The sequence below is a fragment of the Letharia columbiana genome (genome assembly GCF_014066305.1).
Source record: "Letharia columbiana isolate WasteWater2 chromosome Unknown Sc0000005_s0, whole genome shotgun sequence".
Lineage (NCBI taxonomy): Eukaryota > Fungi > Ascomycota > Lecanoromycetes > Lecanorales > Parmeliaceae > Letharia > Letharia columbiana.
In genome coordinates this window covers 500,266-513,093 of record NW_023501041.1, presented here as the reverse complement: position 1 = coordinate 513,093, position 12,828 = coordinate 500,266, and the positions used below count along the sequence as shown (strand labels likewise).

Sequence of the window (12,828 nt, the reverse complement as noted above, 5' to 3'; positions counted from 1 at the left end):
CTATCTCTCTCTCTCTCTTTTTTTTTCAAGCATACGCAGCCTTGTGTGTGTTTCTCAGCTGTCTACCAAATCATCCTCGTCTCCACGGTCTGAGCCGAGATCGACCCTTCCCAATGTCTGAAGTCTTCGCAACTTCCGGCGTTTGCCGTCGCGACAGTCATTTCCGCTCTTGCACACGGCTTCCGGTGCCCCAGACTCTCCCTCGAAGTCGTACTCGCGTGGAGCCAGCCTTCGCTTAAAGGATGTACCTTCGAGACCAATTCTTCCGCAAGCTACAAGGTCTTGAAACATATACTTTCACTTTTCCGCATGTTCAACATGGATCTGTATAGTGTACGAGGGTACGAATCCATAATTATCCAATCGATCGGGATTCCTGTCAATCTAGGGTCACCCACCAATACCATATCGACCAGGAACTTTCTGCGGAAGAGCCACCAGGGGTAAGCCAAGTGTTCTAAACCACCCAAGTCTGACGGTTCGTCTTCAGGCCAAGTATCAAACAGCGCGTTCCCTGGCTATCCACCACAACACCTACGCTTCGTACGTTGCGGTTCGGGACCGAAAGCAAGATGGCGTCCCGACTCGATCATCAAAGGGGTAGCCACGAGGCACGAGCCGAACCTGTCCCTCTCCAGATACGCGCCTGTCAACCGCATCGAAGCCCCCTGGATGGCGGCTCGCACGGGAAGCGCATAGAGTCCACATCACCGCCACGTGCAACGATCGCCTCTCGCACATGGCCTCGCGTCTCTATCGTTACAGGCGAGTCGCTCACCCTCCATTCCACACCATCGGAGCAGCTTACTTCTCAACCGAGATTCCCCAGTCAGTACGCCGCCTCAAACGGAACCCCTACCCCTCTTCCCACCGCTTCCGCTTCCCTCGACGTGCAACACTCCTCCCTCCCTCCCTCCCTCCCTCCCCAACAATCCTAATCCCCTCAAACAGATCCTCACATGTGCCCGTTCCGTCCATTGTCAAAAGGCGGCACGCTGGGTGCCCCCTCGTCGGCTGCGTGGGTATCAAGCTACCTATCTATCTCCGATGAGTGAACCGTAAAAGCTTACCCCGACTGATCCGCCATCGCTCCCGATACGATGATTCCTCCCCAACCCCACAACGTGGCTCGCGTTACCCCGCTCCGACCGACAACGCCACGGACGCGGGCGTCTGCTCTGAGAACTTGGCCCGAGCATCCGTTTCGCCCTTTCCCTGCAACGATCCCTTCAACGATCCCTTCAAAGAATCCCGATCAAGCGCATCCTTTGGACTTCAGCTGGATCGGGCTCCAACGCTTATCCCCCCTAGGTACCTCATCTATGCCTGAGACCCAACCGTAGCTAATTTCACGCCCCCCCGGCCCCCCTTTCCCCCCCAAAAAACAACACGGCGCCATCATCACCAAGTCCCACCCTTCCCTTTCCTCGCCTTTCCTTTCTTCGCCCCACCCTCTCCTCTCCTCTCCTCTCCTCCCCTTTCACAAAACACCCGCCAGTATCTCACGTTCGCAATGCTCCATGGAGAAAACATGAGAGGCCGGATATGCCTCTTGCGCTTGGGCTGGCCTGAGGGGGCTTTTCAGGGCACGAGTCGGAGTCCAGGATAGGGACGGAGGGAACGGCTGAAGGCGCGGTTTGGGGCTTTGTCGTCACCGCTGAATGGTGGGGAGGGAGGGGTGTGGAGGGGAGGGAGGGGCTGGAGTTGGGGAAGGGATATGGAGTTGGGGAAGGGGTACGGAGCGAACATCCGTCCACAACACGGATTTGAGGGGGGGGGGGGACTTTGATGGACTCCGTCCATTTCCAACGTTATTGATTCCGTCCGCACGGCTGTCGATTTCATGAATAAATGCGACATCTTTCATTCACCCTCCCTTACTCGTAACCCCCCCCCCCTCACATTCCTCCCGCATTAACTCCTACCCACGTCACAAGGCGCGCAACTGTACCCCGGGTTACTCATATCGACGCGAGCAGCGGCATAGGGATACGAAACGGGCATTGTGCAATTTACCGGGGAACTGGACCGAATCCGCGTTCCACCATCTTCCTCACGTCTTCGGTGCCGGGAGTGTGGGTGGGGCGGAGATGGATGGATGGATGGAGGGAGGGAGGGAGTGTGGGGCGTAGATGGATGGATGGGGGAGGGATGGATGGATGGAGGGATGGATGGATGGAGGGGCGTAGATGGATGGAGGGATGGATGGATGGATGGAGGGAGGGATGGATGGAGGGATGGAGGGATGGATGGAGTGAGGGGTCAGCTTTGGGAGGAGGAGGAGGAGGAGTCGTGGACGACGGACCAGCGGAGTCGTACCACCATGAGCCGATGGGTAGGGGAGGGGGCTGATGCGTAGAGCGCATTTGGTGGATGGGAGTGGGTTCGGGTCAAGGGTTCATCTTTGGCGGTTAGTGTGTACAGTGTGGAATCATTGGGTGCACCAGCAGCTCATTCATGTGGTGAGAAGCCGAAAACATCTTGTCAAGACGCGGGTGGGGTATCAAACTACAAGTACAATTGTAGAGAACGGTATACAGATTAAGAACAGAAGCGCCATTCGCCCGTGCTAATGCTGGGATCCTATCCGTCTGACCGGCAAACACCTTCGCTAATGCTGATATTTAATGATGGGTAACAGGTATACGGTGAACGCTCATTGCCGAGAGGGTTTTTCAGCTGCTCCATCTGTCAAAGACAGCGGCGGGACCTTCCCGTCCTCCTCAATAGTACTGGCGAGTCCGTCCTGGGTCGTCATGTGGGTTATTGAGTTCCCGGAAGATCGATGGAGGAGCGTAGGTCGCGGCGTTAATGCGGCGTCATCGTTGGGAGAATATAGAGCTTGCGGGTCTTTGCCGTGATATGGTATAGCATTCCGCGAACTCATGCGCTTTTGGAAGCTGGGTCTTGTGGGATGTGAAGACTTTTTGTTCTCGTTCTGGGCTCTCTCGATGACTTTCGAGGCTAGGTCGTGGGCGGTGCCCTGCAGGTCAGGCATCGGTTGATCAGCTTGGTTTAGGTAGCCTTCCAGCATGGATTTGAGCACAGCGGCCCTCACAGGCTTGGCCAAGTAGTTGTTCATCCCCGCTTCTAGACACTTCTCTTTATCGCCTTGAATGGCGCTAGCTGTCATGGCAATGATCAACACCCCTCGTACCACGGGGTCCTCGTCCATGCGTATGAGTCTGGTCGCGTCGTAACCGTCTAGCACGGGCATCTGAACATCCATCAAAACGAGATGGAAAGGGTTCTTCTCAGATGAACGCTGGCGAAGCGCTTCGACTGCTTGTAAACCGTCATTGTATGCTTCTGATTTGAAGCCGAGCTTGGAAACGAAGGAGACTGCAATTCTTTGATTGATGGGGTTGTCCTCCGCTATGCATATTCGAAGTTCTTTCCGCGGGATCTGTGAGAGGTTGAAAAAGGACGATTTTGACGATGATCCCCCCTCAGAAGACCAGATGGCCATTGCGTCTGGTGCTTGAGCGGCTATTGGAGCACGGCCCTTCGTAGCCGTTTTCGCTGCTTTTGGAAATGTGATGGTAAAATAAACGGTCGTACCGACACCCACTTGACTCTCCAGAGATATTTTTCCATTCATGACTTCGATGAGCGCTTTGCAGATGGAAAGACCAAGTCCACTACCACCAAATTCACGTTGAGTGCTGCTATCGGCTTGGGCAAATGGCGTGAACAGTCGAGATACTTGGTCTTGAGTAATTCCGATGCCGGTGTCGGCAACCGAGCAAGTGACCGTAAGACTTTCGCTATCCTCGTATTCCCGCTTTGCTCTAACATGGACTGATCCCTTCTTCGTGAACTTGTAGCTGTTGCTCATTGTGTTCATGAACAACTGGTGTAGCCTCACGGGATCGCCCAAAACCAGTAATTCGGGGTCTAGATCTAGGTCCATCTTGGTCTCGAGTCCTCGCTCATGGTTCGTATAGATCAAGGCCCGGACAACCTCCAGTATGGTCTCTTTGAGGTTCAAAGGGGAATAGTAAAGTTTCAATTTCCCAGCCTCTAGCTTCGAATAGTCAAGTATATCATTGATGACAATCAAGAGTGTATCGGCGCAAACCCGAATGGAATCTGCGAACTCCTTTTGGTCGTTGTTGAGGGGCGTTTCTTTCAACAATTCGGACATACCAATGACGCCGTTGAGCGGGGTGCGAAGTTCGTGCGATACATTAGCAAGGAAGATGCTCTTAGCTTTAGCAGCTTCCTCTTTCAACCTGACGTTCTCCCTGGCCTCGGCTTCTGCGTTTTTGGCTTTGATTTCTGCCTCTCTAGCCTTCGCAAGTGCACGCTTTTGACTCTCTATCATGCTCGTGTTTGAGGCCGATACTTTGGCAATGCGCTTGAAAAGCAAGGCGTTGGCGATAGAGATGCCGACCTGGTTGCAGAAAAGTCGGAGTACACCTAGATTGCGGTCGGTAAAAGAATTGGATTGGCCTTCGAGATACAAAATCCCGAGCAGATCTTTCCCTCTAACAATGGGTAGCGAGATCACGGACTTGGCCGACGCATTGGTAAGGAAACGCTCGTCGTGGGCCAGGTTATGGACGAAGACAGCCTCTTTGAATCGCATTGTGTAGAGGAGTACCTGTTTTTGGGCTTCATTCCGAATCTCGGTTATTGGCTGGGCCTCAGCAGATATGCCTTCTGATGTCCCACTTGCAGCGATGCACCAACCATTATCACCTTCGATGATGACTGCGGCAAAGTCTGCTTGGGCACCTGCAGATTCCAGGATGATCTCCGTCATTGTAGCTAAGAGGCGATCTATCTGTAGTTCAGAGGATATCGCCTGGTTGAACTCCAAGATACTCTGCAGGTCGAGAACATCAAGCCCCAAATCAGAGACGTCCTGATCGACGATCTTCGCACGGCCATCAGTAGCTGTTGGGGAGACCCAAGCTTGGGTTCTATCACCAGCGGTTTCTTTGCCCAGATTCCTTGTTTCTTGACGCTCATTCTCCTCGATGCGGAACTGTGTATTGCCAATGTCGCCGATAGCATCCGCCGTCTGTACAGCAACGTCCCTCGTCTGTGTCGTTGTTGATGCTCGAAGTACCCATTCGTGCTTTACGGCCAACTGGTCCACTTTCCCAGTTGCACCGATGCGCGAATACATTGTTAATGATTCTTTCAAAATAGCACGCGCAGCTCGCCTGGCTCCTCGCCGAACATAGAATTCGCCTTGCAATTCCAAGGCCAGAGCATGTTCGAGTAGGAAGTCGTAGAGTTGTGTATGGTCAATCGCGGCCTCGTACGACTGGATTGCCTCGCCATAATGGCCCTCTATATCAGCCAATTCAGCTTCAATCAAAAGCTCCCACATGAGATAATTAGCATTGCACTGAATTTGCCATTGAGCTATGTGTGCTTTGTACTGTCTGACCTTGGTAAGGGTTGTGTCGCGATCTTGATCACTGTTGCCCTCGCGAAGTTGTGCGACATAGCATAGTGAAGCGTAGAAGAGGGTAAGCCGAGAGATCCGCAAACTCCACAGTTGGTGAATGCTGGTTGCAATCTCGTTACTGAGTTGAATCGCCTTTTGGTAGTGTCCGTAAAGGTAAAGCGGAATCATTTGCAGGCTGTTGTAGATATTTCGAGGTCTTTCAACATTGGAGGAACGTGCGTCAATCAACTCCATATAGTTCGCTGTACTATGCTCCTCATCGGACATTACCATTTCCGGAGATTCTGTATAAGTCTTTCCTTGGAGCGAACGGGCAACTTGACGTGTTGCAGTCAGGAATACACCACCTCTCATGTCTACATACTCTATGTCAGCCATTGTTGTGTACATATCGCCAAATGTAGATTAACCTACCTGAAGCCCAATCACCAAAGTCCTCCGCTCCTACCGAGCAGAACAACTCGATGTTCGCTAAATTGTCACCGATGTAAAGGCGCCGAAGGGCGATACTTCCCACGGAGAGAAGATACACATGCTTGTCTCCGGACACAAGGGACTGATCAATTGCTTCCTCCAGGGAATCAAGGTGATCTCGTATGGGCGTGAACAGATGCGCGATGAAGAGCGCAGAGACTGCCAATCCTCGGCCAAGCGTGTACGGATCTCCATGTTGGCTCAAAAGCTGTTTCGATAAATCATGCATCTGGAGGCCAAATGGGAAATCGTCACTTCGACTGATGCACACAAGGGCAAAATATGAGAAACCAAGGCCGACTTGGGAGAACGTGCTCGGATGGGTCATATGAGTCTCAACCATCTTGAGTACCAGCTGATAGAACTTTGAGGGTGATCAGTGATGGGGTCAAAATTAATGGGATTATAGAAATCAACACACCAATATGGTATTGCTCCAAAAAGCTGCGCTCGTTGCCTCCATTAACACTGCACCTAGAGCCACCATGTTGCAATCTGCGTCCAGCGCCTTGCTATTGAGATCCGCGAACTTCGCTTCTTGTACCAGTACGCGCAAGTCGTGACACTCTTTATCACAGGACGCCCAAGTTGGACTGTCAGATAGGTCAACACCTAATTCAAGCAAAGACGTTTTCAGCGAGCTGAAGCTCCCCGCCATGTTCCCCGCTTGTGCAAACAACTTGGACTGCAAGATCCAAGCAGGAGCCTTGTCGCTGGCTGTACGCGCACCCGCAAAAATAGAGTCGAGCAAATTTTGAGCCTCGATAACTTGATCCTGATGCCAATAAAGCTCAGCAGCTTTGGTATACAGACTGAGTGTCTCGTCATAGTACGCGTCATGTGCTCCCTCTTTCCAAGGTTCCGGCTGCATCAAAGCAAGACATGACTCGTAATACTGTAAAGCTGTTGGTCGAGCGCCAGACTTGATTGCCCTCTCAGCAGCTTCGGCTAATAGGGCCCGGAAGCGGTGACGGTATGCCACACGATCCCTGATGACGCTGGCACATTGACAGATGTGTCGAGCACGATCGTACAAAGAAGCACTATCTAAGTCCAAATATTTCATCATTGTTTGGACTATGATGAAATGCATCTTCTCTACGTCGTGACATTCTCTCAGAGACGCCGACGCTCGAACATATCGATCGTGTGAGAAACTGAACTCGTCCTCGTTGCTGCCAGGCATAAGAACGTATGCCTGAAGGGTTGCCTGTAGGCCCTCCACTACGTTCTTTGTTGGTTGTGGAGTGAAAAGCTCCGCGACCTTTGGACAGTCGTCTTCCTCGTTCATCCCATCGCTATCGAGATAATCGAATTCGCCACTTAAGAGTCTCTGTGTTAATTTGAAAGAAAAAGTGGTCCCCAAGAGAGAGGCCCAAGCAAGAATGGAACGCGCAGCTTGCGGTAGGTCTAGCAACTGCTTTGTGATGAAATCCGTATTTAGTTGTTCACCATAAGAATCGGACACAAATTCGGCAAAAACCCTGTCAAGGTCATACTCCCACATGGATTCCTTCCACGAGTACCAGATACAGCTTTTTCGATGACAGACTTCCAGCATTTGTCTCAGGTAGAAGGGATTTCCACTCGACTTTTCTAAGCAGACCGCTGCCAAGGGTAGGCAATACTCCGGTGGTCGAAAGATTGTTGCAGATACATAATTAACAACGTCTTGTTCGCTCAGGGGTGACAACTTGATCATTGTTAGGTTGGCGGCTTTGTTCCTCAGCACGGATTCGACAGGCCTTGAGAGCGTTTCCTCGTCTCGGCACGTCGTTATGATTACTATCCCTAGCTTCTTAAATATGACGTGGGAGATCAAATCCAAGCTTTCTTCATCCGCGAATTGGATATCATCGAGACACAGGCAAATCAACTTGTTGGTAGAGAGGATGCGCAGAACTTCCACAAAGATAGTCATGAATTTTAGTGATCGGGGATTTGCCCCTTCGCGAAGGAAGTCAGAGCCTGTTTGATTTCCAGCGCTCATATTGCCACTGAGGGCACTACGTGCGCTGCTGTTGTCGCCGATTTCGCCTCTCCGGGATCCGTTGAGCCCCTGCTGCGAGGAGAAGCTTGTAAGCTTGTGAGTGTACTGCACGTCTGTCGATATCAAACTCTCTGGTATATCCAGCATGCTGCAAGTCGTAGGCCACAAGCTACGGATGTGCTTGCGCACCATATTATGGTATTCGCTATTGACGTCGCTCTCGGAGAATATCTGTCGGAACAAGGATCCCATCGCTCGTAGGAGAGGTTCAAATGGTGCTTTTCTTGCTGGATCAAATTTCGAGGAAGCAAAATAGCCCAACGTGCGAATGTCAGCTTGCGTACTTTGGATCAAACTTGACTTCCCAGCGCCAGCTGCGCCAGTGATAGATATAAGTTCACAACGATGTCTTCGTAAAGACTTATGGCTACTCTGACGTCTTGGGGTCTGGATTGGTCCATGGTGTTGCATACCAGAGCTGTCTGGCCTGAGGCCACTTTTCTGCGTCTCTAGCGTGATCGTGGTCTGAATGGATTCGTTGCTGTCATTGGCTTCAAGAGGAGGCTTTTCAACTGGTGCCGCACTGGAGCCAACAGTGTTGTCATGGGGGCTATGCACAAGTACTTGGGTTGAGGAATATGGACCTAGGGCTGGGCTGCTTTCTGAATTTCTGCCGGCTATCGAGCTTGTATCACTGGACTTAGTGCCAGTCTCAAGACCGTCAAAACCTTCACTCATGGCCGAGGTACCCGAGGTTGAGCCAAAAGCATAGACACCGAGTCTACCTCTGTCTTCAGACGATTCCTGCCACTTCGCGACCTTTTCGATCACTTGGACTATCCTATCACGCTCTTCGTTTCTCCCAGCAATGTACGTCGGAAGCACAAAAATTGATGACACATCTTTAGACCCAATGCTGAATTCTGCGAGTCCGTCATTGTCGCCTTCTCCAAGCAGCCTTTGCACCTCGACAAGATCATACTTCAACCCACTCGTTGAATGATATCGGTCATCCATTTGCTTCTGGGTCATCTTCTGAATGATTTTAGCAATGACATCGGGAATATCAATGCGCTCGGACGAGACTAGAGGGATCCTGCGACCAAGTACCGCCTGTATGATGTCGATTGGGATCTCGGCTTGGAATGGAGGCCTTCCAGTAAGCATGATCCAAAACAGCACCCCGAGTCCATATATATCAGTTCTCGAGTTTGGCTCCGCAGGCATCCGCCCAGTCTGCTCTGGGGCGACATGCTGGAGTTTGTAGTTGACCCCAATTTCGCGTGATAATGTCATCCACCCACTACTTGTCAAGCCATTCTCGAATGACCGTGGTCCGGAGCCAAAATTGATGAGTTTGACAACCCCGTTGTCACGATTGAAGTGAAACGCGTCAGCCCTAAGCTCTCCATGGACGACTCTCGATCCATAATGTAGGAGCTCAAGACACTCGCAAGCACCAATCGCAAAATCAAGGAACGTCGACAGGGACACACGGCCTTGAGATTCGGTAGCATCGCTTTTTCCAAAGACATCACTTCCATCAGGGAATCTCGGAGCGAGAAATGCAGGACCAAGATCCAACAGATCTTTCACATAATTTCTTCCTGGTGATTCGAATATCGACACAATAAGTGTTGCCTCGTCTCCTTGATGGCTTGGCAACATGACGAGGTCCAATGGTTTGACAGTGTGTACAATGTCTGGGTCCGAAGTCTGTATGAAGCTTTTGCAAAGATGATGTTCGCGTTCGATGCGCAAGATATGGGTCGAGATCCGAGCAACAACCGGAGTATATGTTCTCTCCCCATCTAATCGTAACGATCCCAGATCATTGGTTCCTGCTGTACCTTGAGTGCCTTGGCTTCCAGTGCGGTGATGTCTGAGTGAAATTCGTGGGCCGAGACGAGGCGAGCTCGCGGTCGAGTTTGTTCTTGCAATGCCTTGGAAAGAAGAGCCGCCTGAGGTCTCATGGCTCAAATGTTTGAGACCAAAGACGTGCCAGTTGTCGTAAGTCTAGCCCCAAGCAAGTCAGCAAAGATGCCTTTAAGAGGCCTTGTCATCCCTCACCGAGTGAAATGGTTGGATCGATTGATCCCATGTGTAGCCGCTTAGTTGGGAAAGCCGCTCATATAGGCGAGGAGGAGGTTGCAGCGCCTGTCCACCTTCTGTACTGTCCGGATCCCTCATGGTGTCATTGTTCATGTAGACATAGCAGAACGCTCATGTCGAGGAGCAACCGCGACGGACCCTGGACGTGAGCCCACTTTGGACGCCCAAAGCAACCGAAGTGGAGCCGGGTAGCGCCTTGGCATGTTCAACACTCCTAGTGGTCCCTTCAAGCTTTCGGACAGATGCCATATGACACAAGTGTCACCGCGCTATTAAACATCATGTGCAGAATAGAGAGAATGCTATAAATCCATGCAGGAAAGGAGACCTTTGAAGAAAACACGGGTTGTCAGCTTCTAGATCCTTAGTTCCCCATGTTGACTGCAGTGGAACAGTCTGTCCGAGTCTTCATTTTGAACACATTGTAGCAATGAAAGGGAAGAAAGAGACTACAACGTGCTTCGTGTTTTGTGATGATAATGATTGTACACAGAAAAGGGTATCGCTGCTTCAACTCCGTGTGCACATATAGGCAGACAGGGCTGTATTCAGAACATTCCTCCACCCATTCCGCCCATCCCTCCACCCATTCCGCCCATCATCATGTCTCCGAGAAGCATACCCCCCATCAGTCCACCAGCTAACGGCAGACCATATCCGCCACCATAACCTGTACCATATGGTCTTGAGTATGGGTACTGCGGCCTGACGAACGTAGCATTGGGGTTGGCATACGGCCCTTGCGTGTACGGATTATATCCATAGCCTCCCCGCGGCGGCCCCATGCCCTGTGGAGGCTCGATGTAGATATCCTTCCCATCCTTCCCCTTGCCAACATGCTGCGGCTCTCCAGTCTGTGCAGCCCTCGACATTGCCTGCCGCAACTCCTGATGGCGCTGATAAGCTCGTCGCTCCTCCTCTGCGCGCTGGGCCCGTTCTTGCTCTCGCTGCTCGTGGGTTGTGTGCGTCATCTTGTCCTTCATCTTGCGACCGAACTTAGTGACGCCGGTAGGTGGATTGGGATCACGGGGTGGAAGTTCTGCGGTGCCGATACCGGCCTGCTTGGAGTGGTGATGGTGGTCGCCGTCGTCATCGCTGCTTTCTGCTGCAATATCGGCCTGGCTTGGGACTCTGAGAGAACCCTTGATCTTTTGTCTCTCTTTTGAGTCTAGGCTATTCATGTATTGTTCGTCGTCATAAGGATGGCACCAGATTGATCGTGGTGGCTCGACGTTCGTGTCGACGAAAAATTGGTGGTGGTTTTGCGGGTCGTACTGTCTGATCCAGCCGTAAGGCAGAGGCCGGCCTTCGTCTTCCATGCTGCGGCGGGTCTGTGGTGGAATGCCATTGCGTGCTTTGTGTGGAATGGAGGTGTTCGTGTTTGTGTTCGCAGGTCTGTTCGAAGAACTTGAAGATCCTGCGACCTCGTCGTAGGAGGGTGGCGCGTCTGTAGGCGTAGGATCCATGATTGCTGATTTCAGTGAAGAATTTGTCTGAAGGTTTGCTCTCTTGGTGGATCCTAACAATGAGACGCTGTAGGTTCTATAATTCACAAGGAGGCAAAATGCAAAAGATTTTCAATATGGGATGGTTGTATCCAATGCATGACGTTGCTGTTTTACGACTACGAAACATTTGACGCTAACTCTTAACGCCGACTCCCCGCCATAGAGTGCTTCTTGCAATAGCTAGCCACATGTAGTATAGCTACACTTGGCGGAGGGGATATCTTGCTGCAGCTTTCATCTCCTACACACACGAAAAACTTTCGCATAACGCTTATGCTATATTATTGAGCTATAGAAAGTAGATATATATATTTAAAGTACTTAGTAAGATTAATACCTCTTTAATTAGCTTTAGAGAATATTTATATCTTTATAATTATATCGAATAAGACTAGCTAGCCTTAATAAGACTATAATAGCTACGATTTTAAGAAGTATATATTTATACTAAAGTTGTTAATAAATATTATATTAAAAATAATAAATAAAGACTAGAAACTATTAATAAATAAAGTAGCTACTATTTTTAAGATAGCGATAGTATTTATAAAAAGAGTAAATAATAAATTTAAAATTTAGATAATTTTAAATAAAGTATATAAACTAGCTATTAACTTAAGTAATCGAGATAATAATATAAAGAAAAAAATTATATATATTAAGTATTAGATAGTTAGTCTAGAAAGTAATATATTAATAATTAATTACGTTAATATACTAGACTAATTCTCGATATTCTTCTCTATTATTAAAGAAATCTTTATTATATTATTAGTAATATCGAAATAAGATTAAGTATTATATAATAAGCTAAATAAGATTATTATAAAGTTATAAAATAAGATAATAAATAAAGTATTAAAGAAAAAGATATCGAGTAAGATAACTACGATAGTTAATAGATATATAAAGAGTATAAATATTATAAGAAAATCTATTAAAACGACTAGAAGGCTAGCGAGTAGCGATATATATATTATAATTGCAAATAAGAAGAAGGCGAATAAATTAAAAAAAAGTAAGAATTAGACTTTAAAGATAAGTAATAACGCGAGAGTAATTACTAAAATATATAGCCTTCTACTCTATAAAGTAAGAATTAATATATTCGATATTAAAGATATAGCTATAGTAATTAAAAGGATTTAAAATAAGAATATTAATACGCTAAGCCTCGATATAGTATAGCTAGACTAGTTCGGCGCGAATAAAGAGAGTTATAATAAGAGTTTATTAATTATCGAATTAATATCTCTAGAGAAAGAAAATAAAGTACTAGAAGAAGATCTAGTTATCGATTTAAAATTATATAGCTATTA

General features: G+C 48.9%; 2 protein-coding genes across 2 annotated transcripts; both read right to left on the bottom strand.

Annotated features, from left to right (window-relative positions):
• Positions 1–2,656: 2,656 nt before the first annotated feature.
• Positions 2,657–10,079, bottom strand: HO173_002545 (uncharacterized protein; the record flags this gene model as incomplete). The annotated part of the gene is made up of 4 exons (XM_037304478.1): positions 2,657–5,781; positions 5,840–6,263; positions 6,321–9,905; positions 9,960–10,079. 4 exons carry the CDS (start codon positions 10,077–10,079, stop codon positions 2,657–2,659), a joined length of 7,254 nt encoding a protein of 2,417 aa, XP_037168571.1.
• A 470-nt stretch (positions 10,080–10,549) lies between these two features.
• HO173_002544 (uncharacterized protein) lies at positions 10,550–11,467 on the bottom strand (the record flags this gene model as incomplete). Its single annotated transcript, XM_037304477.1, has 1 exon — positions 10,550–11,467. The coding sequence occupies one exon, from the start codon at positions 11,465–11,467 to the stop codon at positions 10,550–10,552; it is 918 nt and encodes a 305-aa protein (XP_037168570.1).
• Positions 11,468–12,828: the final 1,361 nt, after the last annotated feature.